The sequence below is a fragment of the Gekko japonicus genome, unplaced genomic scaffold, assembly GCF_001447785.1.
Source record: "Gekko japonicus isolate JY-2015 unplaced genomic scaffold, Gekko_japonicus_V1.1 scaffold2244, whole genome shotgun sequence".
NCBI classification, from domain to species: domain Eukaryota; kingdom Metazoa; phylum Chordata; class Lepidosauria; order Squamata; family Gekkonidae; genus Gekko; species Gekko japonicus.
Genome location: NW_015172073.1, coordinates 176,356 through 203,317, shown reverse-complemented (window position 1 = coordinate 203,317; position 26,962 = coordinate 176,356). Strand labels below are relative to the sequence as shown.

At 44.0% G+C, this 26,962-nt stretch overlaps 2 protein-coding genes across 2 annotated transcripts in view; one reads left to right on the top strand and one right to left on the bottom strand.

Annotated features, from left to right (window-relative positions):
• Positions 1-5,489: 5,489 nt before the first annotated feature.
• ACP6 (acid phosphatase 6, lysophosphatidic) lies at positions 5,490-18,007 on the top strand. Its single transcript, XM_015420862.1, has 10 exons — positions 5,490-6,098; positions 8,988-9,116; positions 9,198-9,328; positions 9,637-9,716; positions 10,976-11,063; positions 12,578-12,710; positions 15,725-15,825; positions 16,039-16,134; positions 17,062-17,221; positions 17,467-18,007. Exons 1-10 carry the CDS (start codon positions 5,904-5,906, stop codon positions 17,599-17,601), a joined length of 1,248 nt encoding a protein of 415 aa, XP_015276348.1. The 5' UTR covers positions 5,490-5,903; the 3' UTR covers positions 17,602-18,007.
• Positions 18,008-19,924: 1,917 nt separating this feature from the next.
• Positions 19,925-26,962, bottom strand: part of BCL9 (B-cell CLL/lymphoma 9) — a 30,096-nt gene continuing 23,058 nt past the window's right edge. The window contains 2 exon segments of the mRNA XM_015420863.1: positions 19,925-22,012; positions 23,933-24,193. Of these exon segments, the coding sequence (XP_015276349.1) occupies positions 20,904-22,012; positions 23,933-24,193 (1,370 nt within the window). The 3' untranslated portion in view covers positions 19,925-20,903.

Sequence of the window (26,962 nt, the reverse complement as noted above, 5' to 3'; positions counted from 1 at the left end):
GCATCTCCATCAGCTCAGAAAGCAGACTAGGAACTATGTCAAAGAAGAGATTTGAGGTTGATCCTAATAGTCCATTTGACTTTTGGAGGTGTCAAGAGTTCTTACTTTCACAAACACATTCAATGAACACAAAGACACCCAACCTACTCCTGGGGGGGGGGGGGGGACAACGGCACGGAGTCAGGATGGCCTGATCAGACCATCCCGATGCCATGAGAGCATGCTGGAGCGATTAGACACGGGAAAGTCCATCCATGGCTCATCGCAAACCATTTACTACCAGATTTTCCCCTGTGTCTTTTAACTCCACTTCTGCGGCGGAGCAGAACGGGTTGCTGACGGCTGCAGGGCACTTCTCAGATGTTGTTTTCTGGTCGCATCCTTTAAATCCGCCTGGCATTCATGCCTATGTCAGGTCTAATTGTGCATATGATCGCAGCCTCCTTTTATGCTGATGGAGCTATATCTTCTACTTGAATGTACACAAGGAACTTTTGCTCAAGCATACTTCCTTCAACATTGAAGTGAATGGTAGAACTTGTTCAAGCAGGAACACTTTGCAAGACCTGCAATATCCTCAGACCTCTGGATCTGGGCATTGTGAGTTGATCTGCTGAAGCAGAATAATTAGGGGCAATCAACAATTTCTGTGATCCCCTCCAAACAGATCAGTAGGAAAGATATGTTCCATTACAATTTAGCTAATGCTTCAGATTTTTTAAAATTGTAGTTATGAGTAACTAGAAGCATCACCAAATAGGGGGAAAAAAAATAAAGCTTTAACCAGTTATTGCTCCATGATTTGACACATTACTAGGCTGAAAGAGCAAGACATGGTAATTACAAACTGCAATATGAATTACAGGGACCGCCAGGATTAAGTACCATTCATGTTACTAAAATTAAACATGTAGCCAAGAGTCAAAAACAAGTTTAGAAATTGTGGCTCCAAGAAAACTAAAACTGAAGAATGGATCTTTAAAATAAAAGCCCAAGTAGAGTAATTATGAATAATGAAAGGCAGACCACTATCACATTTCAAACAGCACTACCGATGACAAAAAACATAATCCCACTTTCCCAGCCATGACAACTGAGTTTACAAAACTGCTGCTATATCAAACTAGTGATGAAATGAACGTTGGGATCAGTTTTGAGGTACAAGCTGAAAACCAAAGAAGAAACACACATGACATGGGGGAAATCATAGGCTCAATAAAAACGTTGCTGGCTTTAGTTGGTGCTGTCTACTGTGAAAATGACTATGCTCTAGTTTCATGAACTGTTTGTCTCTTTGATGCTAAGAATTGCTCCGATGAAAACAATAGTTCTGTCCCATGTGTGTATATCCTTTGTGCAGATCCAAGCTGTATGTAAAAGTATCATTGAAAGCCAAAAGAGAAAGCATATTAACACTCAGGACACTGAACAAAATAAAAGAATGCCTATAAAATCAAGTATTACACAACCCAGTGTCATCTACTCAGCAACTGGTTTGGTCAAAAGGCACCTTGAACAGGCCAAGGCATTCATTTCCCACCCATTAGATGGCCTGCTTCCAAATCCAGTTAATTCAGCTGTTCGTCCTCTAAATCTCCTATTTGCATCTTGGTTGATAATTGGTAAACCAGATAATATGCCTCAAAGGGGAAGATTTGGTTTAAGGCCCTCCATCTGCTGATCTGGTGCATCAACAAAACATCCATCACAGTCACTACCTTGAGTAGTAATCAATTTTTAGGAGTAACAGGATCAGTAGGGCTCAGGAATTAATTAGAGCCAACAGCTCATGCTATTCAGTGACTGTGCAAAGCACATTAAAATTACTGACTCGCTGAATCTAAACAGAATACAAGGAATTTAGTTCTAGTGGGGTCAATGGAGAACAGAGTTACATAGAGCGACTCCTCAGCAAGGATGAGAATATTGACTGGCACCCCATAAGTGATTCTTGAACACAGCTTCCTTGGTTAATATTTTGTTTCTGCAGAGCCCCATTTTCAAAAGTTAATGGAATGCAGGTTGTCATGCGAAGGGCTGAATAATAATTCCTGGGGAAATATCATCCATTTTTGTAGGAGGGAGGGTTACTTCTTTAGTTAATTTTTTTCTTCTGGAAGATCAGAAATCAGGGCAACTTGTTAACATGTTTCTGGACTACTTCCAAAGGTCCTAACCAGAGAACTTCTAAATCATATGTAAGGGGAAAAAGGCAAGATTTTGAAGCGCATCTGTATCCTTGGCATGTACTCAATATGGCACAGACAACAAAATTATGCTGTGTTACACTGTACACTATGTCTGACAGGAATCGCTTTTGACAGCATGTGTCTCTTTAAATTCCCCCTTCAGTCACACACTAATTAAACTCTGTGCAGTTGCTAGAAACCCAAATTAAACTTTGCAATTCATTACTTTTGATTTGATGTCAGCGACGCATCCATTTTCTTGTTGATGTTTCTGCAGAGCTTGCTCAAGGACTGCAGTCTCTTACAATGCACTGTTGCCCACATTATCGCAAGGTGAAAGATGGTGACACTCTACAGTAATGTGAACTGAAGTGGTAACCGGTATGTTGCAATGGTGTCGCTGCACTATGGAGGGAGCCTTGTGTCCCTCCGCAAAGTCAGGGCCTGTCAGGAAGAGGGAAGGAGCCTTGGACTTGCTGTCAAGAACAGACCTTCTTCCAGACCAAGGAATATGGCTCTGGGGGCAAGCAAGGAGGGATCCTTTCTCAGAAGGCTGTCCTGGCAGATGTGAAGGGAGAAGCAAGAGGAAAAACTGATGGGATCAAGGAACGAAGGAAAGGCTGGTCTTGCTTCCCTCTTCTGCTTTCCATGCATTCTGCACATCTCTGCATCTAGGGGCTCCACCCCATTCTGGCTCATTCCATTCCTAGCTAGGGGTTACACAGGCAAATACAGAAGGATGAGCCATGCTGCTTGGGCATGGTAGGCGCTCCACTGCCTGAACAAAAGCCTGGTTTGTACAAGCAGCTGATGAGATGGCAGGCCTTTACCTAAGCTGTACCACTTCAGACTGCAGGTGGGAGCTGACATACACACTGCAAATAAATTTCCCACAAAGTGAAACTAGAAGGGAGAGAGAAAAGTTTCAGCCTAGCTTTCTCCCTAGCATGTCAGTTGTCTAGACACAGACAGTTTTCTCTTACAGAGAAGCATTTGGTCCAATAAGACTTCATCCCACAGTCTGAAATGGAGACAGGTGAGGCTCAGGTGCTGCTTGTGACAGCTAAGCTTAAGTCTGCTAACACAAAAGACAGATTTAGATGGAGACAGGAAGGCAGAGTAGAACATAGGGTTCTCATTCTTCAGGCAGGGGCAGGGGATTCCCTGCTTTTGGGGGCTTCTGCCCGCCGCCATCCAGCTGGCTGGTGAGGGGAACCCCACCCCAAACAACAATGTCATGCAGCAAAGTCCCCAACATAATGATGTCCCATGAAAGTGACATCATGTCAGGAACATAGTACAGTGATGCTCTGGTTTTTGGACAAAACCCTATGGTTTGAGGGCAATTTTACCATAGAGTTTTGCCCTCAAACCAGAGTGTTGCCACATGCTGTCCCCAATGTGATGATGTCACTTCCACGTGACGTCATCACGTCGGGGACATTGCCACACAACGTTGCTGTTTGGGGCAGAGCCCTGCCCTACTCCCAGAAGGCTCCATCCCCTGCTTGTGTGTCATCAAGACCTGGCAACCCTAGTAGAACAAGTAAATATAGCTTCCTGGACCAAAGAAGGCCTATGGTTTTCCAAAAGCTGTGTAAGGAAGACCAAAGTGTATAAAGGCATGATGTGTTGAGGAAGTAGCAGGATCATGACCACTGGACTGCCCCCAACTTATGTGCTTTTATTGTATTGCCAAAGAGCATACATGTGTTAACAGTTATGCTTTGCTTCAATGTTGGCTCTACAACCCAAATCCTATTTCATTGTTTATTGAATGTCCCATTCTGTTGATTGTACTAACTCACTCTTCATAATCCACCTTCAGTCCCAGTCAGAAGTCATTCCGGGGGGGATCGCGGGGGATCGCGGGGGATCACAGTTCCCCTGGGTGAGGTACAGGGGGCGGGCACACGATGAAGCCCCGCCCCCTGCTTCCGGCCGCCCCGCTTCCAGCCCTCATTCAGCCAGGAGGAGGCAGGAGAAGAGGGAGGGTAAGTTGCTTCCTCCCTGCCTCTCCCCACCCCTGCCTGCCTAGGGCCAGGGAGGGCCTTGGCAGGGCTTCCTTGCACTCCCACCGGCCTTGCAGGTCCACCGTCGGGCCCCTGATGTCCGGGGGGGGGGCATATGCTAATGAGTTATGAACAATCCATACAAGTCTGACAAGAGACTGTTTCCGAAACCCTCACCCCAGGAACTGTCCCAAAATTGTTCTTAAAATGGATCTGAAAGACTTTAGTAGCAAAGAATCTTGTAAAACAGCCCCAAGGGACTACAGATATGCTGAATTGAGATGGGACATTGCTACACTTCTTGTGGACTTGCAGCATTACTGCACCATTCTGGCAAAAGACAGGAAAAAATAGATTTTGTCCTGGACTCAGCTTATCAACACTCAGCTTCCAGCCTAGTATTAGGCCACGTACTCTTCATGCGGGAAATATCACTGGGACAGAACTTCAGACTGCATGGGCTGTCGCTAACTGTCAAACACTTCAGCCCCTCAGTGTTGGAAAGCTGTAACTACACCAAGGCTTGGACACTTGAATAACCACTGAACATGGCAAAGAAGGCAAGTATAGCATTGAATACATGGGATGCAAGAATGAAATTCAGTTGTATTGGGGTTGATTTTTATCCCTTTAAGAAAATTGACAGAGTATTTATTTGTATTCGCCCCTTTCTTTCTTCTTTGTCTTGGTCAGCCTTTCTCTTCACTGTTTAGGTCTCTTGTGTATACCCATGTTTACCCCATACCAGAAATGTTACAACAAATTTACTTAAATGAATTTTTAAAAAGCCAATACACGAACGTTCCAACGATTGAGCCTGCTTGTGTGAATTGCTCCCCCCCCATTTTTTTTTTTAATTCGTCCCTTTCTTTCTTCTTTGTCTTGGTCAGCCTCTCTCTTCACTGTTTAGGTCCCTTGTGTATACCCATGTCCACCCCGTACCAGAAATGTTACAACAAACTTACTTAAATGAATTTTTTAAAAGCCAATACACGAACGTTCCAACGATTGAGCCTGCTTGTGTGAATCGCTCAGCAGCACCTACAGCCTCACACATATTAAATGAGAACTGTGGTTTATTTCACAGAATTGCTATCCAAAATAACAGGGCTGTTCCCTTTGAGAAAAACAAGGTATGACTCTTCTAAACAGAGGCGAAAAGACACTCAAGCTGTTAACACTAAAAATCAAATTACGCCCGCGTAGGGAATAGCCTCCTCCCTCAACTGCCCCACTTACAGACGCTTACTAATTACGCCACCTTTTCCAGCCCCATGCGCGTAACCGGTTGGATAGGAACGCACCACCCCCTACAGGCGCTGAAAGTGCCCCGCTACCCCTTGGGAGTTGTAGTCCTTTTAACAGCTTCTTGCGCCAGAAAACAGAAGCCTCCGGAAACCTCATTTCCCACGGTCCGTCTCTGCCGAAGAGAACCACTAGAAGGACTGCCTTTTCTCGAAGGCAGCTCGAAGCCGTAGAAAGACGTGCAGGTTGCAACTTGAGTCTAATGAGAGAGTTGCGGAGGGGAAGCCATTAAAGCAGAAGTGGATTCCTTTAGCGCGGCAGCTTCTGCATTCTCACTTCTAGCGACAAGGTGACAGCAGGGTCTTCTGTGCTTGTCATCTCTACTGTTATCGTCCTCGCCGAGGACTTGACCTGAGACTTTTCCCGGCTTACCCGGAAGGTCCCCGTCTCAGACAGCATGAGTCTGTGGGCTCGTGCGGGCATCTTGGGCGCTCTCGCTTGCTACGTGCACGGCAGGCGGAGAGCCCTGGCCGAATCGAGTCGCAAGTTCAGTCAACACGGTGGCAAAGACCAGCCGGAGCTGAAACTGGTGCTGGTTCTCTTTCGGCACGGAGCGCGCACGCCTCTCCGGGCCATCCCCGATGTAGAGCAGGTGAGCCCGGGCTGCTGGGATGGAAGACAACCCGGCTGTGCTTTGCAAAGTGGGACGGCGGCGACACGGGAAGCGGACACGGCAAGCGGACCGCACAGCTGCCATGACCCATCGGGGGGTCCCCCTCACATTAACCTCAAAACCATAAAAGGAGGGAGGGGCATGCCTTGTTCAAGTCCGTGGCCCCCCGGAATTTCTTCTCTCTCTCTTGGTACCATCTTATAATAGCCAGTGGGTTGGTTGTGGTTTTTTTTTTTTTATTTTTAGCAATCCTTAATTATCTTTGTAAACCCAGTATTCTATGGCATTTATTTGTAAATTGCTTTTGATCCCACTGGGGAGAAAAAGAAAGGTATAGGTATCTAAACAAGCGTCATAAAACGAGAGCCCAGTTCTCTAGTGAGTTAAGGACAAGAGGCCAGGTGTTAACCAGGGACTTCCCTGTTTTCACAGTTCCTAGTACCAAGACTAGGTATCACAGCCCTTGAGGGGGGTGCTGCAGTTTTTCAGGCAGGTTATAAAACCAGGCCATTTAAAATGGCAGAGCACAAGAGGGATGGCCTAGCCACAGCAGGTGCACTGTTTTGCTGATGGATCAAGGTACAGAAAGTGTGGAAACAGCACAACTTTATGCCACATGTCTACATTCTGACGTGTAGTTCCTGTTAGGCCTGGAAACCTAAGCTGTTGTAGAAACACAAACATGTTGATGGTGGTGGGCAAAGTGTAACTGTATCAAAGTCACATGGGCAGTATTGATAACAGCCAGTGGGATGTAGTGGAGATGCACATGCACCGCATTTCAGACTAGAGCAAGGAAGGCCTGTGTTCAAATTCACACTTGGCCATGAAGCTTACCGGATGACCTTTGAGCCAGTTTGGTGTAGTGGTTGAGTGTGCGGACTCTCATCTGGGAGAACCAGGTTTGATTCCCCACTCCTCCAATTGCAGCTGCTGGATGACCTTTGGCAAGCTATAGTTCTGACAACAGCTGTCCTTGAAAGGGCAGTTTCTGTCAGAGCTCTCTCAGCCCCACCTATCTCACAAGGTGTCTGTTGTGGGGAGAGGAAGGGAAAGGAGTTTGTAAGCCCCTCTGAGACTCCGAGTGAAGGGCGGGGTATAAATCCAATCTCTTCTTCTTCAAGTCACTTAGCCAGCCTAATGTACTTATCACATATTGCATTCTTATTCTGCCCTTCTGTGAACCATACATGGTTCTCCTGTGAACCATACATGGTTCTCCTGTCAACTACCCTCTGAGGTGGGTTAAGCTAAGCGTGGTTGGCCTCAGGGGACTCAGGATTCCTTATGGCTGAGCGGGGGCAGGGTTGTACTCCTAACACTGCATCACATGACTTCCTAACAGGGTTAATTGAGGATAAAATTGTGTTTTTATATGTGTAAACCATTCATATAGCCCCAAACTCCTTCAAGGAAGAGTAAGGGGGGATCTTGTAAATACCTCAGGAACCTGTTTTTACTTTAAAAAAAATAAAACTATGTTATGTATCTCATATTATCTAGAACAGCACTTACTTAAATCTGACCATTTCTACAATAGAGTTGGTACCTTACCTCTGTTTGGGTACAAATTTCTGGTTTTGTTTCTGTACTGTAGATGGTAGACTGGGGAAAGGGAAGGAATGTATTAGGCTAGAATGAGAGTCTCTGATCTTCTTTTGACCAAAGCTTTCCACAGACACTGCCATTCATAAATATTGAATCTGTTACTAAGAAGGTTTTGTTGTTTCTGCTCACCCAATTCCCGAGTCTTACTAACTTAAAAAAACTCAGTTGTATTGGGAGGGGGGGAAGGTGGAAATAGCCTTTAGGTTTCTAAGAACATGCTGCACCTGAATAGCCATGAGCTATTAACAGCAGATGTACTTTCAAGTATAAACATAGGAAAGGATTAATGACATTCCAAAGATGCAGAAAGCTCTATTGAATCTTTAATGTTCAAGTATTGTCTGCAATATTTCCAAGGCAAGTGTTCAGCACATGGACTTCTATAGCTGAATGTAGATGAGTACAACATTTAAATCAGTGGACAAGACCCATCTCTAATTGCTGATGTTCTTGTTCTCTTTGCATCTCTAGAGTAATTGAGAGCAATCCTAAGCAGGTCTACTTAGAATCCTACTGCAGTCTGTTCAATGGGGCCTACTCTGAAGAAAGTGCTCTTAGGATTGGCCAATAAGTGCAGTATTTCAGCCAGGACTTCCTCTAGTTGTAATTTAGCAAGATTTCCTGAAGTTATGTTGTATGTTTCAGAATACTAATCCTTATACATCTCCCAGTATTTTGCAACAGCACAGCCTGCCTGTTAACCTAGATGCCATTGTGTAATCCGGGGTCCCCATCGTGGCATCCACAGATACTTGGTGGGCACCAGGAAAGCTATTTATAGAAAATGGCCCGGGCCAGCAGGCCGATTGGCTGTGCAGATTTTTTTAAAAATGTTGTTTTGGCAGCATCTGCCACCATAGCAGAAGGGTCTTCAGTGCATGATGGACAATTAAGCTGTGTGTATGTAAGAAAATATTTTTAAAATACAATGTTCATTTTTAAAGGTATCCCATTAAACAGAGCTTCTGCCTGAAATGTTGAAGTGTTACTATTAGAGTTAAGCATAATCTCATTACCTGACGTTTTGTGGTTGGCATTTTATGTTTGCATAAACATTTGGTGTGGTGTCAGAATTCCAAGGTACCTACAGGCTTAAAAAGACTGGGGACCCTGGTGTAATCTGTATATTTTAAACCTACTAGCTTTTTCCAAGCCTATTAATTTAAGCCTAATTCTGCATAGGAATAGGCTGCCAGTTTTTTAACTATTTGAAGCTTATATGTTCTTTAAGAACCACTCCCCCACTTTGTTTTTAAACAGGTAGAATGGGATCCTGCACTCTTGGAGATACCTGCTGAAACAGAGTTTGACTATGCAGTGACCGATCTATCCGGGGGTCCAAGGCCTTATTCTCCTTTTGAAGACCAATACAAAAATGTTGTGCTAAAGGTGAGAGACCACTGTAGGTGCATGCATTTTTTTCACTGTTGCGCTGCTTAACACAACTGAAGACAACTTCTCTACTTCCAGGGTGGTGTGATTGCTGGGCAGCTGACCGGAGTGGGCATGCAGCAGATGTTTGCCCTGGGGGAACGGTTGAGGAAGCGTTATATTGAAGACATCCCTTTCCTCTCTCCATCATTCAGGCCTTCAGAGGTCTTGTGAGTCACTTCTTATGCCTATCTGTTTCCTAACTGCTTTTGCACTTCACTTCCCTTCGCATCGAGAGCCTCAGCACACTTTTTACAAGGTCTTAACTGGCCATATCCTTCTAACTTGCACAGGTGTAGGCATCAAGTCCTGTGTGTTTCTAAGAGAATTTTACAGAGTGATATTGATAGCAATTGCCTGGTCTGGTGGTCATCCATAGTCTTCTGATGTCCATTAGGACTCTCCCCCCGCCCATTAGCTTCTATGGCAACAGACAGCCACGTTTACTCCGCTTCATAGGCTGCCTTCTGTCTTTCAGTGTTCGTTCTACTAATATTTTTCGGAATCTGGAATCCACACGCTGTTTGCTAGCTGGACTCTTCCAACAGCAGAAAGAAGGTTAGAAATGAAGGAGAGTTTCTGTTCTCAGTCCTACCTTTGTTTCTCCCGTCATAGACCCTTGTGGCACCGCTGTTCTTTGAATGTCTCTCCCTTCCCCCCCATCAGTTCCTACACTGATTTTTTTCCAACTGCATCTACACTGTAAATTTTATAAGAACAGAAATTTTATGAGAATGCCAAGAATTTCAGTAATGGTTGCCTAGGCCATTGGTTATAATTCACAGTAAAGAAGCTGTGACTTGCAATATCTGTAGTGTAGGCATGTTTTGTATTTTGCTCACTAACCCTGAAAGAGTGCCCTCCCCTCGACTTGCTCCCTCTGGAGCTGCAAGCTTGGTGTTATTAAGAACAGGAATACCAGTTTCAGAAATGTGCAATGAGAAACATGAGCAACCTCAACCTAAATTGCAAAGGCTGTTAAAGTAACTCATCAAACATTTGTGTCTTCTACTGAGAGGGAGCTGGCCTAGAATGGAAGCTGGTGAGGTTGTGGCCCAAGTTTTGAGTCTGGAGAAACAAAAGAGTCTCTGTTTGTTCTCTAGTAATATGAGGGTTTATAACAGGGATTGTTATGAAGGAGAGTAAGATTCACACAGGTTTAGGTGGTTATTATATAGGTACAATATGAAAAAGTCTGTACACTGTCATGAGGTATGTGAAAGCACATGTTAACATTGGCATATTTTGCTTAACACTTACTACAGTGGGTTCTGTCTCTTGTAAAGGCTTGAGAGCATACAAAGTACAGAGGAAGTTCCCTAGTTACTTTTACACAAGTCAGGATAGATGGAATGGTTGGTTGATGATACCTCCCCCCAGGGGTCTTGTTGTAGAAAAAGAGCTGCCGGAGCTCATTAGCATAACTCATTAGCATAACTTATTTGCATATGCCACGCCCCCTGACATCACCGGAAGTGACAGAAGGCCACACCCCCTGACATCACCGGAAGTGTGTCAGAAGGCCCGGCTACTTACCCTCCTGCTTCATCCTCATTCCCAAACGGAATGAGGATCGAAGCAGAGGGCAGGGTAAAGAAGGGGGCGGGGCTTCACCACGTGACCGCCCCGCCCCCTAGAGGTTCTCTTCCGGAGCTCCGTACCTGAGAGCTCCCCCCCGACTAGAGCCCTGCCTCCCCCCAAACTCCCAAATTGAGCTCCTGGCGTGCAACAGCCATTAAATTAGTATGAACCTCAATATGTCAGAATTATTTCCACAGTTTCACTATTGCATTGAGACAAATACTATTATTATACAGGGCCTATTACCATTGTCACAGATGAAGCAAAGTCTGAAGTCCTCTATCCTAATCCACAGAACTGCCAGCACCTGAAACAGATAAACAGGTAAACTGCCATAAAGCCACTGAGTGCATTGGTGCCACTGTGTTGTGTTGTTTTAACTGCGTTATGTAAATACTTTTTAATCCCACCCCTTCCTCCAGGAAGCTGAGCAGCATGTATCATTTTTCTTCTCCTTCTCACAACAACCCTGTGAGGTCAGCTAGGCTGAGCATGTATGACTGTGGGGCCAGGACCCCTCAGCATGTCTATAAGCCACATTTGGCTTGTCCTGGAATAAACAGGAAAGGACTAGAATTGGTTTATGCATGACCTGTCAAAAGCAGCAACCTATTACCACTTGCTTATCAAAAGCAATACTTGCTTTTACATTTTAGAAAAACATATACTCCGTGTATCCACCGAATACACTGCACAGTTTCGATGGGCGTGCTTCTGTACTCTGACTGTTGGGAGCATACCTGGAAGTTAGTTTCCTGTGACTTCTTCTCTGAAGCAAGTCCAGGCTTGATGTCCTGCTTTGCCTCCCCTCTGCATTCTGTGTAAAATACAGGCAGTTCCAAAAGCCTTTGGGAATGTCAATGCCAGATACTGTCAAATAAGACTATGTGGGAGGCCGGCAGAATGGAGGAGTTGCCCTACAAGACACTCAAGCGGGGGGAGCTGTGTTGTTCCTATTCCGTGGCAGCATCACAGTATATCAGTAGTAGAACGTGCAAAAATGAAAGCTGTCTGGGTATACTTTGCACTTCTTATATTTCCTTTAGTCGCTAGGCAGATGATGGCGATAAAACCAATGGTCATTTATAGTCATCTACAGCAGAGGTGTCCAACTCATTTGTCATGAGGGCCAGATCTGAGATAAATGTCACTTTGTTGGGCTGGGCTCTGTATGCCATACAATGTAATGCCAGGTACCGGAAACATAAACTGTACAAAAGTACAGCAGCTGGTAAGTTCCAAGTTGATGTATCCTCACTGCAAGGCTCCATGAGCTGGGAGAGGGGTGCAAAGGAAAACCCATATGGGTGGGCTGGAGAGCCAGCAGTGCAGCCCTGGGCAGATGCCCCCACGCTGCTTGAGTGCTGCAGATGAGGTTGTTCTGCCATGCTGAAGCCACAATGGGAGTGGCTCCTCCCACTCCCCCCTTGAGCAGTCTCCTATTCCGTCCCTTGTACTAGTTGCTCACGGGCCACATAAGAGCTCTGGGCGGGCTGGTTCCAGCCCCCGGGCCTTATGTTTGACACCCCCGATCTACAAGCTGTAGTATTCTATGGACTAGTCTAGTAATAATCTCTTTATGTTTCAGGGAGTGGATGCTTGCTGTAGCATCTTTTAGGATTAAGTTGACACAGCTTTTTAAAACTTATCTACTGCTGGACCACCCCTGGCACTCTAGCAGCATTGCCTAAATGACCCAAACAATACCCAGTATTAAAAACTTCAGTGGCAAGGGGAAAGCAATGTCCAGCTCCTTAATTTCTTGTCTAAAATAATGTTCTTCCTTCCCAGGGCAACTTTTTTTGCAGGGCTCTGAACATTTTTCTTTTCTTTTCCAGAAAAAGGATGGCTACCATGTGTTTACAGCCAGGCATCTCTGACGATCTGAAGACAATTAAAGAAAAAGTGGGAATCAACAATGAGAAGCAACTGGATTTTTTTGTCCTACTTGACAACATGTTTGCAGAACAGGTATGCAGCACCTTCCTAGAAACAGAGTCCATAATATTTTCAGGCATGTGGGAGAAATTGCATTGAAGGCAGGTGCAACAACCATTTGGCTGAATGATGCTCATAATGGAAAATGGCCTGGGCAGCAGGCTGACAGAGGAGTTCATGACATCGGGAAAGCCGCTGCCCTTTTCCTCCATTTTAATTTCTTCAGAAGTCACTACTCTCAAAGCTTCAGTCTTAACCTCTTTAAACTTGGTTAAATCAAATACTATATGCATGTAGCACACATTGCCTTTTCCCTATTCTTGTCTCTCTCTCCTCCCATTGTTTTCCCCCTTGGTTATTTTCTCTCAAGGGATGCTTATGAAACTCTCTGCAAAGGGCTGTGGTGCCTATATAAACAAAATTATATTCCTTCCCCCATGCAGAGTAGTTCTTTATAGATAGGATTCCTGCAGCATGGGACCAGATCAGAGGGATCTTCCAGGTAGCTGTAAACAGGCCCAATCCTCCAATCCTATTAATAGAATGTAGCTGATTTTTTCAGAGACTAGTCATATTAATCCACAAAGATAACATACTCCTAAGCAGGAACCAGCTTAGCTCACTTAGGCATCACAAGTTGGGATATTAGCACTACGGACTCCTATACCAAATGGTTTCCTTTTCTCCACACACGTTCACAGCTTTGACATTTTAAAAAAATGATCGATCTGGGGCCAGAGAAGATTATTGTTTCAAAACACTTTTGGGGGTGACAGAAACAGAAACAGAGGGAATATGGTCTTGTTCAGGGAAGTCATCTTTTCCATGTGAAGGTATATGCCAAAAATTCGTCATGGCAAGTATTGGCCAGGTCTGTGAGTCTAACCTTCCTCCGGCAGAACAGAACTCCACACTCCCACTGCTGTACATTGCAGGGGAAGGTCAGGTAACAGTAGGCAAACTGTCTTTCAGAGAAGCTTGTCTCTGGCCCATAGCTATGGTGGGGCTATTGGGGGCTCCACCCCCTACCTTAAAGGGCCCCCTACTTCTTCCCAAAGGCATATAAAAGAAGCACGTGGCCCTCCAATCAGCTGAAGGGCCCTTTAAATCTTGCAGGAGAGGCCCCACTGGTGGACCTCCCGATGGCCCCTGGTATTTTTGGCCACTGTGTGACAGAGTGTTGGACTGGATGGGCCATTGGCCTGATCCAACATTGGCTTCTCTTCCGTTCTAGGGAGAGGGGTGCACGCCACCCCCTTCATTATGGCAAATAATGGCAGCCCCACCAGAAAAAAATTTGCCCCACAAGCCACAAAATCCTTGGTATAGGCCTGGCTTTTCTACCATTATTTGTCTGAGAAGCCAGATGTGCTTCCAACAAACCAAATGTAGCTTGAAATGTAGCAGACTGGACCTGATGCACCCATGAGGGTGCTTTTACTTTTTATCATAAGAACACCACAGATCATCATACTCTCACCTTTCACGTGCTGTTCTCTCCAGGAATTCCCTACATCCTACTGCTGCTTTCCTGATCAGGTCATACTTGCTTTAATGTTACTATAACAAAACTCTTCTTTTTTGGCTTATGTACCAGCAACATCTTTTTGCAGGGCAAGCTGTTAATATTCTGTAATAGTACATAAGGGAGAAAATGGTACTACTGATGGCACACATTCAGGAGACATGCTGGGTAGTTCAAGGGTCTGCAGATATGACAGCCACAACCCCCTGGTGACAAAAAGATTTCCCCATGGCACTTCCACTGCAGCTCCCACCTAGTCCCAGCCCATCCGGATGCAAACATGGGTCAACTCTCACCTGAAGGCCACTTGAAAGAGGCAGGGTGAAAACCCGGAAAAGGAGGACACCTGGTGAGATGCAGCTTGGTGGGCATCAGCTGAGGGTCAGAAAGGGGACGTCTGCAGCCAGGTGGAGAAGTGTAAAAATCACTTTCTTTTGCATTCTATTAAAATTAGTTTTTAAAGCAGCAAAGCGGTACGATTCAAACATTATATGATTACATTATATGATTGGAATAAGTCTTACTAGACTCAATGGGGTTTCTTCTGAGTAAAGTGCAGGGGCTCGGCTGCAATTCTAAGCTAAGATCAGGCTATGAAACTGGAACCCCACCTATCCAATTCCAGTAAACCCATGAGATTACACAGATTGTAAGGGTTGCTTTGTGCATGCGTTTCTGTTCATTGAAACTTACGTTCTACTTCTTTCTTTGTGCACCACCTTCCATCTAAACCTAGACTATAAACTTCTTGAGGCAGAGATGTGCCCTTTCTGCTGACATTTACACTGCAAGGAACCATGTGCATTCATGTTGCAATAATTTTAAGTCTATGAGATGGTTTTTGTAAAGAGACAAAAGAGCAGGGGAAATGTATGTTTTTAGAAAACTAACTTCTTTGTAAATTTGCCAGAAGGAATGTGTAGGATCCTTAATTCTACATTCCTGTGTAGAATCACTCCAATTTGTCCACTGAGGTCAGCGGGCTTAGACTTAGGTAAGTCTACATAAGACTGCACTGTCAAAGACACACACCCCAGCCTCTTTGTCAAGCCAGTCCTGTGCATGTTTACTTGGAAGTAAATTAAACCCAGTACAGCTTTGCTCCTAAGTAAGCACGCTTACTGTTTCAGCCTGCAGCTTTCTTTTGGGAGATCTTTCCAGAATTGTGTTGATCTCTTTTCTAAAGTACATAATCAAAAGAGAAGCCTAACCAGGAAGTATTTGGAGGGCTGATTGTCTGCACACCACCACAATCCCATCCTCCTAGGTTGGAGGAAGTCTGAAAATGAACTCACATACCTTGCATTTCCAGAAACAAGTTTCACCACTAAATACAGGGGTCTCTTGAGAAGGGTGAAAAACGAATTTGGTTTCTAAACTCAAATTTGTTAAGATTTGGATCAGCTTAAACACTGATGGTAGGAGACCCGATTATGAATATGGTCTGTGCTTGAAGCTTAGATGGTGAACTACCTGCAAGATTATAGAGCTGTATATTGATTCATACACTGCTATCTTTCAGGCACACAATCTGCCTAGCTGCCCTCTTCTGAAGAATTTCCTGCAAATAATTGAGCAAAGGGCCATTGACTCGCTCCTTTATGTCACAGAATATAATTTAAGGTGAGCGGCCGCTAGGCTGGAGGGGAGGGTGGGATGAATCCCAGTGAGGGAGATTTATATCCCAATTTCTGCCAGTCGAGCACAGCTTCATTTTTGTATTTAGAATACAGGCACCTCACTTAAGCTAGTAGTTTTCTAGCTTACCAATACTCAACTATAAATGCAAGTCTTATTGTAAGTGCACGTGTTCCTAACATTACCTTTTTTCCCTAGGGAAACTCTTCAGATGTCTGTTGGTCCTCTTCTTTATGAACTTCAAAAGAATATTAGAGAAGCAATAGAGCCTTCCTCTGCCAACATCAAAGCCAGGTATATCCTTATCTTATAAGCAAGAACTCAACCCCATTGTGGAACAAAAAGTCACAAAATGGGTCCCACTCCATATACAAGTTACACTTCTGCATACCCAGAGGAGCTTCCAGCTTTATAGAAAACTCCAGTGCATTAAAAAAACACTAGCAAGTGCTATGCTAAAAATCCTAAGCAAGGTAAAGGTTGTGCATACACCAGTTCAACACTCAGCCATTCACAAGACACTACCTCATAGGAACTGCGGTACCATGGCAACTCTCCCCACCTCATGTTGTATTTTGGGGAACTGACCTTAAGAGTTTACTTTCCTCTCCACACAGCAGATGGCAGGTGAGTCACTTAGTGCTCAGAAAGAGGGTACTAACTGCACAGCTGTTTCAATGAAGCATGCAAGGTAGAGGCCTTAGCAATCCAGATTGCCCTGCTGCTAGTGGCCACTAGGGGGAGGTGCTGAGTGACAAAATTGAAAAAGTAATGCCAGTCTCTAGTTTCTTCCTGCACTTTACTACAGATTATGCATAACCCAAAATGTATCGTTAGCTCAGACCAGTCCATTACAAACATACAATATGTGCCAGAAAAATATAGAGGTAGAAACAGGACTAAAAAGCAGCACATGGCAGACAGACGGGGAGGAAGACAACCCAAACTGGATATACACACAGATTAGCAAGAAAATAGTAAAGATGGGGTGCATTAGACCAGAGGCCTCTACCTGATTCAACACCATCACAATGAGGTGCAAGTATGTTGAGAGAGAGAAGAAACATTGATAAGAGCCTCAAATGTTTTTGTCTCAAGGAGAAATGTTAAGGACAGAATACTACGTGTAAATGGAGCCGAGCTGACCAAAGGCCAGTACCCAGTGTGTGTGTCAGCGGTAACAGATTCGGTTGTGCTCATGTAGTTTTTTCTCCCCTTCAGAAAGCTCATTCTGTATGCTGTTCATGATGTTACCCTCTTGCCACTATTGATGGCTCTAGGAAGCTTCAACTACAAGTGGCCTCCATATGCTTCAGATGTGACACTGGAACTCTATCAGCATTCTGAGGACTGGTTTATACGACTGTCCTATAATGGGGAGGTAAGGAATCCATGCTGATACCTCATGTAAAAGCACAGGGCCTTGGATGAGCTTGGTGGATGTGCAGAATGCAAGCTCTGGCTTGTGCTTAATCTGAATATCAGGTAGTATAACAAGTCAAGCCACCTGCTCAAGTTAGCGCATGGGTCCTTGGTACTATTTTCCTTTGGGTTCTCTCAGCTGTCTCAAGACGTTCTAGAAATGCTTAAAACGTGTTGCTGAAACTTCATTTTGTTTTTCTGCAGGAACTGACTGCAAGAGGCTGCAGAGCTGGTCTCTGCCCCTTGGAGGAGTTTCTGAATGCCATTTCACATTATAGCACAAATCCAGAGGAATACAATTTGCTTTGCTCCAAATCAGCTGACACTGTAAATGGATGACTAACTAGTGACAGTACCACCTAAGTTTCTAAATCTATAATGAGAATAAGGCCTGTTTTGTCTTAAGTTAACCTTTCAAGTGGCAGATCCTTAGAAGGTTTTCTACTGGAACTGAAAAGATTAATCCACTGAACATATTATCTTGATTTTAGAAAAAAGGTACCTAAGTCCCTGTAGCCTTATCACAGCCCCAAAGCAGGAGCTGATAATGGTGTACATAATTCTGCTTACCTGAAGGGAATCAGAGGTGCCTTACACATCAGCTGTCCTTTTTTTGAGCTCCGCTGCAGTTCTTTGGCCTTCTTTTCAGAAGTTTTAAATGCTCTTTTAATGAAGATATCAATTCATACTGAATCTAGTCCTAATCTTTTGTGTTGTTCCACTCTACAAAAAATCGTATACAAACACCCAGAGGACAATAATATACACACTTTAAAAAGAAACAAACTACCATCAGCTCTTGCAAGTGCGCAAACCCCAGGTTTTTTTTGTCCACTGTGAGGTAAAACTAACTGGACTGACCGTACTCTGTGATTCACACCAGCGTCCTCATGCAGGACCACTTCTGTGGAAAAGGACAAACACTAATGCTGAATTTTCCAGCATTACTTTGGAATTTAATGCAGAAAGAAAATTCAGGACAAAGCATGTTCCTTGCTGTTAACTTCAGAACTAGCCACACAGGCCATTAGGCATGTATACCTTTTTGGTCCCAGGCCCCTTCACAGTCATGTTTTTTAGAAGTTCTAGCAGAATATATTACAGTTTAAATAATGTTTAACCACACAAAAGGAAATAGCTCAACCAAGTAACATCACTGTTCCTTGACACAAGGTAGATCAGAGTTTGAAGTGATAAACAAGAAAAATGCTCTCTCTCAGAGCCATTTTTGACTAGCACTGGAATGCAGTACCACTAGCTAAAAGGCAACAAAAATATAGAAAACAGCTAATGGGTACCTAGAAAGGTGTTTTTACTTGCATCCAATTATAGTACTTGGTAGCAATTGAAGGTTAAACTGTGGCTGTTGCAAGGGAAATGGGCAATACGACCAACCCAATGCTGTTAAGTCTGACAAATGAATATTCAGTGGGAATTCCAAATGGCTGCTCCCTGCAGTGAAAACCACAGTTGTAAATTTGGGGCATGTTGAATCAGAGGGCTGGAGCCTTGAGAGATGACTGTGCAAATGGCAATGGTACCATTGTCTCTAAACATGGCACTACACCCCTGCACTAGTTTGTGCGGTATTCCCCCACCCAGCCCACTTCCTTTGAAGAGCAAAAGGCCACCCTTAATAGTATCAATATCCCAGCTGATAAAACTACTTTGAAGGGTATTTTCAGGTAAGAATTGTTCAGACATCCCCCAGAAACTTTCAGGCAATTTATGGATATTAAGTTATTTAAAAAGAATTGAAAACGGAGGCAAAAGCCTCAAGAAAATCACCGTGGGTTGGACTGCGGTAAATGTTCCCCAGACAGTAGCTACAGACTGCTCAGAACAACGTGGTAAAGCAGGACGTTGTGCAGACAGGGATATCAGTTTGCTAATGCTTCCTCCTACGATGAAGATCTTTACTATTTTTGGTTACTGAATACAAGATGTTTTCCTCAAACAGTTCATTATTCCCAGTTGCTTGGTTTTTGTTTTATAAAAAATGACAGCTATTAAGATTGCAGTATATAAACGCTACACACTCCCTGGTCAGACATGCAGTTCTGATTTCTCCAAGGCATCTATACCAGTCGTGACTCATTGCAACAGCACAACATTGTGCAAGTTTGTGCAAACTACTCACTTTTCAAGATGGGAAGCCATGTTAGTCTGTTTCTAGCAGTGGGGGGGGAGACTCCAGTAACACCTGGAAGATGAACAAAACTTGTGGCCGGGTATGATCTTTTGAGAGTCACTGCTCACTTCTTCAGGTATCTCACAAAAGATCATACCCCACCACAAATTTTGTTCATCTTCAAGGTGCTACTGGATTCTTATTCCTTTCTACTGCATACTTTTCAGTGAGACTGTTCTGGCACAAACTGAGTACAGAGATACATGAGGTCAAGCTTGAATGTGCACCCGGAGTTGCCACCCCCACTGCTAAACTTTCACTCAGATGGAATTATTTCATACATTGATGCCCAGCTATGTTTTAAATCTCCTGCCAAAAAAAAACATGTTTGGAAATAACCCAAATACAGAGCAACACTGGACTACAGTAATAGAGAAAGGAACTGGTTCTATTTTTTTGTAAGAAACAATATATTTTATTTTTCTGACACCACAGCCCTGGCAAGTGGTTTTGTACCAAATTTAATGGAGGTTACACAGAGAACGTTTTACGCTGGGGAACGAAAAAAAAATAGCCACAAAAAAAGTCAGGGTAACTTTTAGTGTCTGTTCCACTCCCACATTAATAAAGTCACTTGGGGGGGTTCTAAGAAAAGGAGAATAAGAAACAGCAAGACTACTGTAGAATGTAACAGTGTCCAAGTCCAGCCTCTTCCTGAAAGTGGCAACACTCCCAGCATGAGAAGTGGCTCTCCTAGATTTACTCCCCAAAATAATACAATGTATTGCAGCTGCCAGAGAAGGAGACAGTAACGGTTGGGGAGGACCGAGATATTTTTTTTTTTTTTTAAGAGTGGGAGGGAGAGACAAAAGGTGCTGGACAGCACTCCATAATTTTGAAAAATAGGTCCTTAACTTATTTCTTTTAAAAGTTTCCCCCTCATTGAACTTAAGTTCCTTTTGTGCTTTTCATTAATACTCTGCTCTGAGGTCGTAGTTTGGTTTTTCTATACATTGGAGTTGAAGGAAAATAGTCCAAAGTTCTGAAGATGGATTTTCCATCTAAAAGTAAACAGCCTCTCACCCCAAAGACTAAAGTCTCTGCTAAAATCCCTTTTACAATATAGTACAGTACACAAAAATAACCCCCCAAAAATAACCAAGAGTCCTGGGAGAAGCTAGTCCAAAGGACGTAAACATACAGAGAATGGTGCAACTCGTGACAAATGGCAATTCTCAAAATACAGCTACAGATTCTCAAAGCAGGTGCCATCACAGGATACCCAAGTACACAAAAATAATTTTTAAAAAATAAATCTTAAAAAAACAACCTGTTAAAATGAATTCATTTGTTTTCAGGTAATTCCATACATTCGAGATTTCCCAAAGCATCCTCTGGTCTGTTTTCACCTATTGCATGGCAAACTGTGCTCCTGGAGCTCTCGGGCAGCCCCCGGGATCTGGAATCTCATCTCAAGAAGGATCAGAACCATCCAGTCTTATGTAGCAGCTTAAAACATCATGTTCCCTGGGTTCCCAGGGCCTTGGCTAAATCCTCCCATTCCTACGTCAGCAGCCATACCCCGGGGCCTCATTTGTGGAGGAATCATGATGTTCTGTTGGGGGCCTATCATGCCCTGCATTGACATCATCATGCCAGGTGAACCCACAGGTCCTGGGTGGCTGTACAGCCCAGCAGGAGCTCGGTCCTTGCCTGGAATCATACCCACTGGATTGCTCATTAGAGTGGGCTGGCCAGGCATTGCTGTTTGTGCTGGTGACATCATTCGATGGTGGGGTCCCATCATGCCTTGTTGCAGAAATGCAGGCGGTCTCATTGGGTTATGGCCTGGCATGGATGATGCTGTTCCCAGAGGAATGTCAGGAGTTCCCACTGGCCCTGGGCCTCCCATGCCAGGTAATGCCAGCCCCATTCTTGGATTCTGTTCTCCCATCATTCCCTGCATGTGAGAAAATCCAGGACCAACACCCTGTGGCTGCTTGCGGCCTGGCACTTCCCCACGAGGGAAATACTGTAGTGTCTGGCTAGGCTTCTCTGATGGAATAATCCTGGACAGGTCAAATTCCGGTATTCCAGTGGCTCCAGGGCGAATTACTTCCTGCAGCTCTGGATCAGTAAAAACCGAAGGCATGTTGTTTCCTAGAACAGTGAAAGAGTCCGGTCCCCCAGGACCTCCAGACTTGCAAAGTGCTGGATCCGTTGAACTTTGGGGCATATTGGTGGGACGCCCCAAAGGTCCTTCACCATGGAAGGTCATTCCAGCTGGAAAGTTGCCTTGCCCTCCACTAGGTCCATTATGGGGAAATGGTACCTGCTGTGGAGGGGACTGTACTGGAGGAAAGCCCTGTGGAAAGGCCAAGCGTCCTTGAGGTACCATTGGAGAATCTTGAGAACCGTGGCCCATCATTGAATTGTGTGACATCAGGCCAGGTCCCACAGGGACACCATGAGGAGGTATACTGGGTCCCATAGCATTTGGAGAGGGCATCTGGTTACTATGAGACAGAGGTTGAGTCATTCCCATTGGGCTAAGTGTTGACATTGGGCCTGTCTGGTTGGGACCAGAAACCCGAGGATTCTGGGAGTTAATGCCCATTCCTGGAGAAAACAGAAAGAATCAAGTTTAGAAAAACACAAGCCAATGAAAACACAGAAGCTTTATATCATGCAGCATAACCACGCTTTTGTCAGAAACTGCAGCTATCCAAAGTTATTCATTACTATAACTCACTAGAAAGCCTGCATAACACAACAAAACAATACTGCTATGCTTGAGTTTTTTCCCATGCTATGCATGTCATAGATGCCATTCTCTACAACATGGCATTTTATGCTGTTGAATATGCCACAAGAGCACCATGTTCCAATGTTAATTTTTCTCCCAAGGAATCCCTTGTTATACTGCAATACATGCTGTTCACACAGAATAGGGATACACCTATTGCTCTGATAGTTCTTTAGGAACCAGCAGTCATCTGTTGTTACGTACTACAGGATAAGATCAGTAATGGTAGGCAAGCCTTCTGGGGGACACTGTTTACCACTGGCACACCTGGGCACCTGGTGCACAACAAAGTAGCAGCACAATGGCATTCAATCCTGCTCCAAAATGAGAAATGGTCCTTGCTTATTCCTTGTCCTTTTGCATTCAAAAAGAGAAAGATTTGTAGGCAAAAACTACAGGAATGAAGATGTGAACGCAAAAGCATAGTTTGTCATGGAGTTTCCTGTCAAAGGACCAGTTCCTTTTTCTCCCAAGGAATCCCTTGTTATACTGCAATACATGCTGTTCACACAGAATAGGGATACACCTATTGCTCTGATAGTTCTTTAGGAACCAGCAGTCATCTGTTGTTACGTACTACAGGATAAGATCAGTAATGGTAGGCAAGCCTTCTGGGGGACACTGTTTACCACTGGCACACCTGGGCACCTGGTGCACAACAAAGTAGCAGCACAATGGCATTCAATCCTGCTCCAAAATGAGAAATGGTCCTTGCTTATTCCTTGTCCTTTTGCATTCAAAAAGAGAAAGATTTGTAGGCAAAAACTACAGGAATGAAGATGTGAACGCAAAAGCATAGTTTGTCATGGAGTTTCCTGTCAAAGGACCAGTTCCTGGCCACAGGGCAGCTAGGAAAGTCAGGCAGCCACAACAGTGACCCTGAAGGACTCTATTCAACTTGTTTCCCCTCTCTCACCTTTTCCAACTCCTTGTTGAAAAGGGAGGGTGTGTCTACACAAAACAAGAGAACAGAGCTCCAGCAATTTAACTGCCCTAGAATCTCACAAGAGCATGCACACTTGCTCTTTCAAACTAATCGTAGCACTTTTTTGCTTTAGAAGAAAAAGGCCCGATAGCATTTAAGTAGCCTGATTAAAGTGCAACCATTTAAGCTTCCCTTAAACCAGTCAGGAAAAGTCAAAAGCCATTGTCTGAAAAAGAGAACTGCTGGGCCGTTCCTACTTCCCAGTTCCTGGATATTCATAGACACAGGACTAGTCCTACAGCTGATACCATCTCAACGATGAACAGATTCACAAATTGAGAACTAGTTCTCATTTGCCTACAATGAACTGCTGAAGAGAAAACAGGGCCACACAAAGAAGCTCAAGGAGACATGCTCTGTGGTCACCTTATTTGTAAACACTGTGGGTTGGAAAGGTAAGGTAAGCCAATGTGTGGGGAAAGAGGGAGAAGGATATTAACTAGTTTTCAGGAAAGTCTCCTGAAATTAATTACAACTTACACTTTTCAAAATCCCAACTTAGCACACTGCTTACTGAAGCTTGGTCAAATATTTGGAGAATTTGCTCTTGACACCTTGATCCCAACAGATCTATCTTAGTGAGCCAGAGTTCACAGAGCTGGACAAATTAATTCACACAAGGAATTAAGTTCATTGCAAGGAATTAAGAATTTTATCCCATTCTCCCTTATCATATCTGTTCTCAGTGGCTACAGATGAGAACTACATGTTACATGTCCCATCCCTCTTGGCACTTGTTTTTTTTTACCGGAAAGATTGTTCATTGGTGGCAAGTTTGGGGAACGTGCTGGAGGAGAGTCATCATCTGATGAGGCTACAGTCTTGATAGCATCATGGTAGAGCGGCGTAGAGCTGGGCATGGCAAACTTGGACATCCGAGACATCATGATGGAGAGAGGATTCTGAGACAGGGTAGGTTCTGGAGGCATTGTGTATGGGCTGCTCGAAGGCAGATTTCCAGGAAGGGTCACAGGAGCTGCTTGGCTAACTGTTGAAGGGGGTGCACCACCTAAAATACATATATTCACATTAGTTTATTATTAAAGTCTGTATTTTACCTAGAATATGCTAGGAGCATCACCAAGAGCATATGCACATAGCAATTTTCTGAACTCCAAACTAGGTGCTACTGTTTCTATTCAAAATCGGTCTACACCAATCCGTATTATTACTTCATCCAGTACTGACTGCAGGGAGCTCTCCATGGTCTCGGAGGTCCTTCCCAGCTCTGCTACCCACACTCCATGCCCAGTTGAACGTTCCTGGGGCAGTACAGTGACTGCACCAGGGACCTTGCAATCCACCACTGAGCTACAGCTGTCCTAAATGAACTACATTCGTGTCAAAGGGCTGACTAAGCTGCTTTCTCACTGAGAAGTTCCACACATGGCCCCTTTCTGACCAGGCTCTACTTCAGAGATAGAAAGAAGGCTGTCCACATCAAGCCGTTTGGCCCACTTCTTCGGGGCCAAAGACTCCAAGGCACTATCCAATTTACTTAAAACGCATCATGGTCATTCTGTGGACAGGATTTCACTATGATGAATTAAGCCAGAGGCTGCACAAATAACTTTCTACCCAATACAGGTATTCAAGACAGTCCAGAGGGTTCAGTCATGACCCCCATATAAATGCATCGCGCCATGATTGGTTATGTACTTGGCTGAAGAGCCAATGTCCAGGAACAAAGCATGTCACTCAATGTGAAAACTATTCTCTTTTCTTACAAAATGTCCTCTACGAGACCCCTTCAGGCTGAAAGCTAGCCTTGTCAATGGTACAAACCTGCGGATCTGAAATGAATACAGCTATCAGGGTATGAATGTTTTGGATCTCCTGAAAATGAAAAAATGGCAGTTCACCAAAGCAAAGTTCCCTCCGGGTTTCACAAAGTAGCTAATAAGATGATACTTTAGTAACAAGTTACATGCAGGCATACTGTATAGTTACTGTAGCAACAACTTACATAGAAGGCTGCGTTTTAGCCCACATCCAGCTTTAAACTGGACCCAAGTTTAACCCATCAGGACCTTCCAGACATTAGCCTTTTTTGATGGGTCCAGGGTCCAATAAGTGCTACTATTCCTGATAAATCCCTGCATCTCAGCAATGAGGTAGTTAATTTCAATTGCTGGAAAATCTTTCATGTCCTTCTAAGTGCCACATGGTTTTCCAACTGAGGAAGCAAGTGTGGTATAATTACAAGCATTTACTGAACAGTGCCGATCAACACCATCACAAGCCACATCAGCAGGGGTACCACATCTACCTGCACCAAGGTTTCTGTGATCTTTTTGGAGTGCAGGGTGGTGGTGATCAGTAATACAATTCCAGTGAAGGATCCAGAGAGGAGAGAAAATGCACAAGAACCCCATTTTTATACATTAAAACAAGAGAACAGCTTCGCTTACAGTGAAGCTAAGTATATGATGAATTCCAGTTACCTAACTAGTACACACTAGTGCAGACACAGGATCATCACTGCCATGTAAAGAAAAACTGAACACACGTCATGCTACGCTTTTATTAAGAGCCAACCAGCTTGTCACAAGCCATGTTCTCTACTAACACAAACACATGAAAAGTTTATTCAGCAGTACAATCACTGCAGATTTTAGCTGTCAGGCAAAGTTGTTTTCCACCCAAAACCTAAGTCTTGAAAATAAGATTTGATTGCAGTTTTGTTGGAATGGAATTACAGCTCTCTGAATTAGCATGAGAAAGGGAGAACTAGCAAGACTGAGAGTGTTAGCTGTCAAGTCTCAGTCTGTTATCATCCAGAATCAGATTACTACTGGGGACACAATTTTTCTAAAGTTTCAAGTGAATGGCTTGTGCCATTCATAAAAAAACAACAAAACCACCCAAAGGGACTCCTCAGGAACCCTGAAAAATATGACTTTGGTATTTTGACACGGTTGCAAATTAACAAAACTTGGCTGGATGAGATCTAAGCATGCCCCACAGAAGGCATGTCACACAGAGAACAACTGAGTCAGTGTGTGTGTGTGTTTGGGGGGGGGGGGAACAGAAGGAAAAGAAAATATACAGAATCCCAGAGGGATAGTCTTATATGGGCCATTTTTTTGGGGGGGAGGAGATTTCTAATCCATTTCTCTCTTCCTTGGCAACTCCTTGCCAGACCCCCAGCTGGTTTTATTCCAATTGTTTCCAGTGTAGGCTCAAATGCTGATCTTACTCTTGAAATCACACAAGATTTACTCAAAATAAAATAAAGATATGGGGTACTTTGACAGACTAAAAGTTTTAACAGAAAAATGCTAGAGTTCCATCAGACAAGTTGGCTCAGAGGGTACAGGAATGCCAGTAGTTTTGTTTAAAGCATGCCACTGCAGTGATCACTTTAAAGCACTAGAGGGCAGTGTAACCAAACAGTTGACCTGGTTGCTTTCCTAATTCTAGGAGTAATGTGATTTCACAGACTGAAGAGCTCCCAAGGCTGGCACCATCAAACAATTGCATGCAAACACTGCACACTGGGGACTTGTTTTATTAGAACCTTGCAGGATGAAAACAGCTAGTTGCCTTTAAGACGTAAATCTGGAAGATTAAATAGGACTTGAAATTCTGCAGGGCATCTTACCCTGTGGGTCAAGATAAGGGACTACTTTTTGTGGAATGGCAAAATCTAGGCAGAATCCAGATGGCATCGGCAATCAAACAATCAAGAAGCATGCCAACCCCCAATCGATTGTTAGCCGCATCCCAGAAGGGATTTGTGAAGATAAGAGGGCAGAGAATTTACCAAAAAGCCATT

Bases quoted from the DNA above. Each gene is read 5' to 3' on its own strand.
- ACP6 (XM_015420862.1), top strand. From the start codon at position 5,904: ATGAGTCTGTGGGCTCGTGCGGGCATCTTGGGCGCTCTCGCTTGCTAC. The intron at 9,117-9,197 runs GTGAGAGACCAC...CTCTACTTCCAG, and splicing joins ACAAAAATGTTGTGCTAAAG to GGTGGTGTGATTGCTGGGCA. The intron at 15,826-16,038 runs GTGAGCGGCCGC...TTTTTTCCCTAG, and splicing joins GTCACAGAATATAATTTAAG to GGAAACTCTTCAGATGTCTG.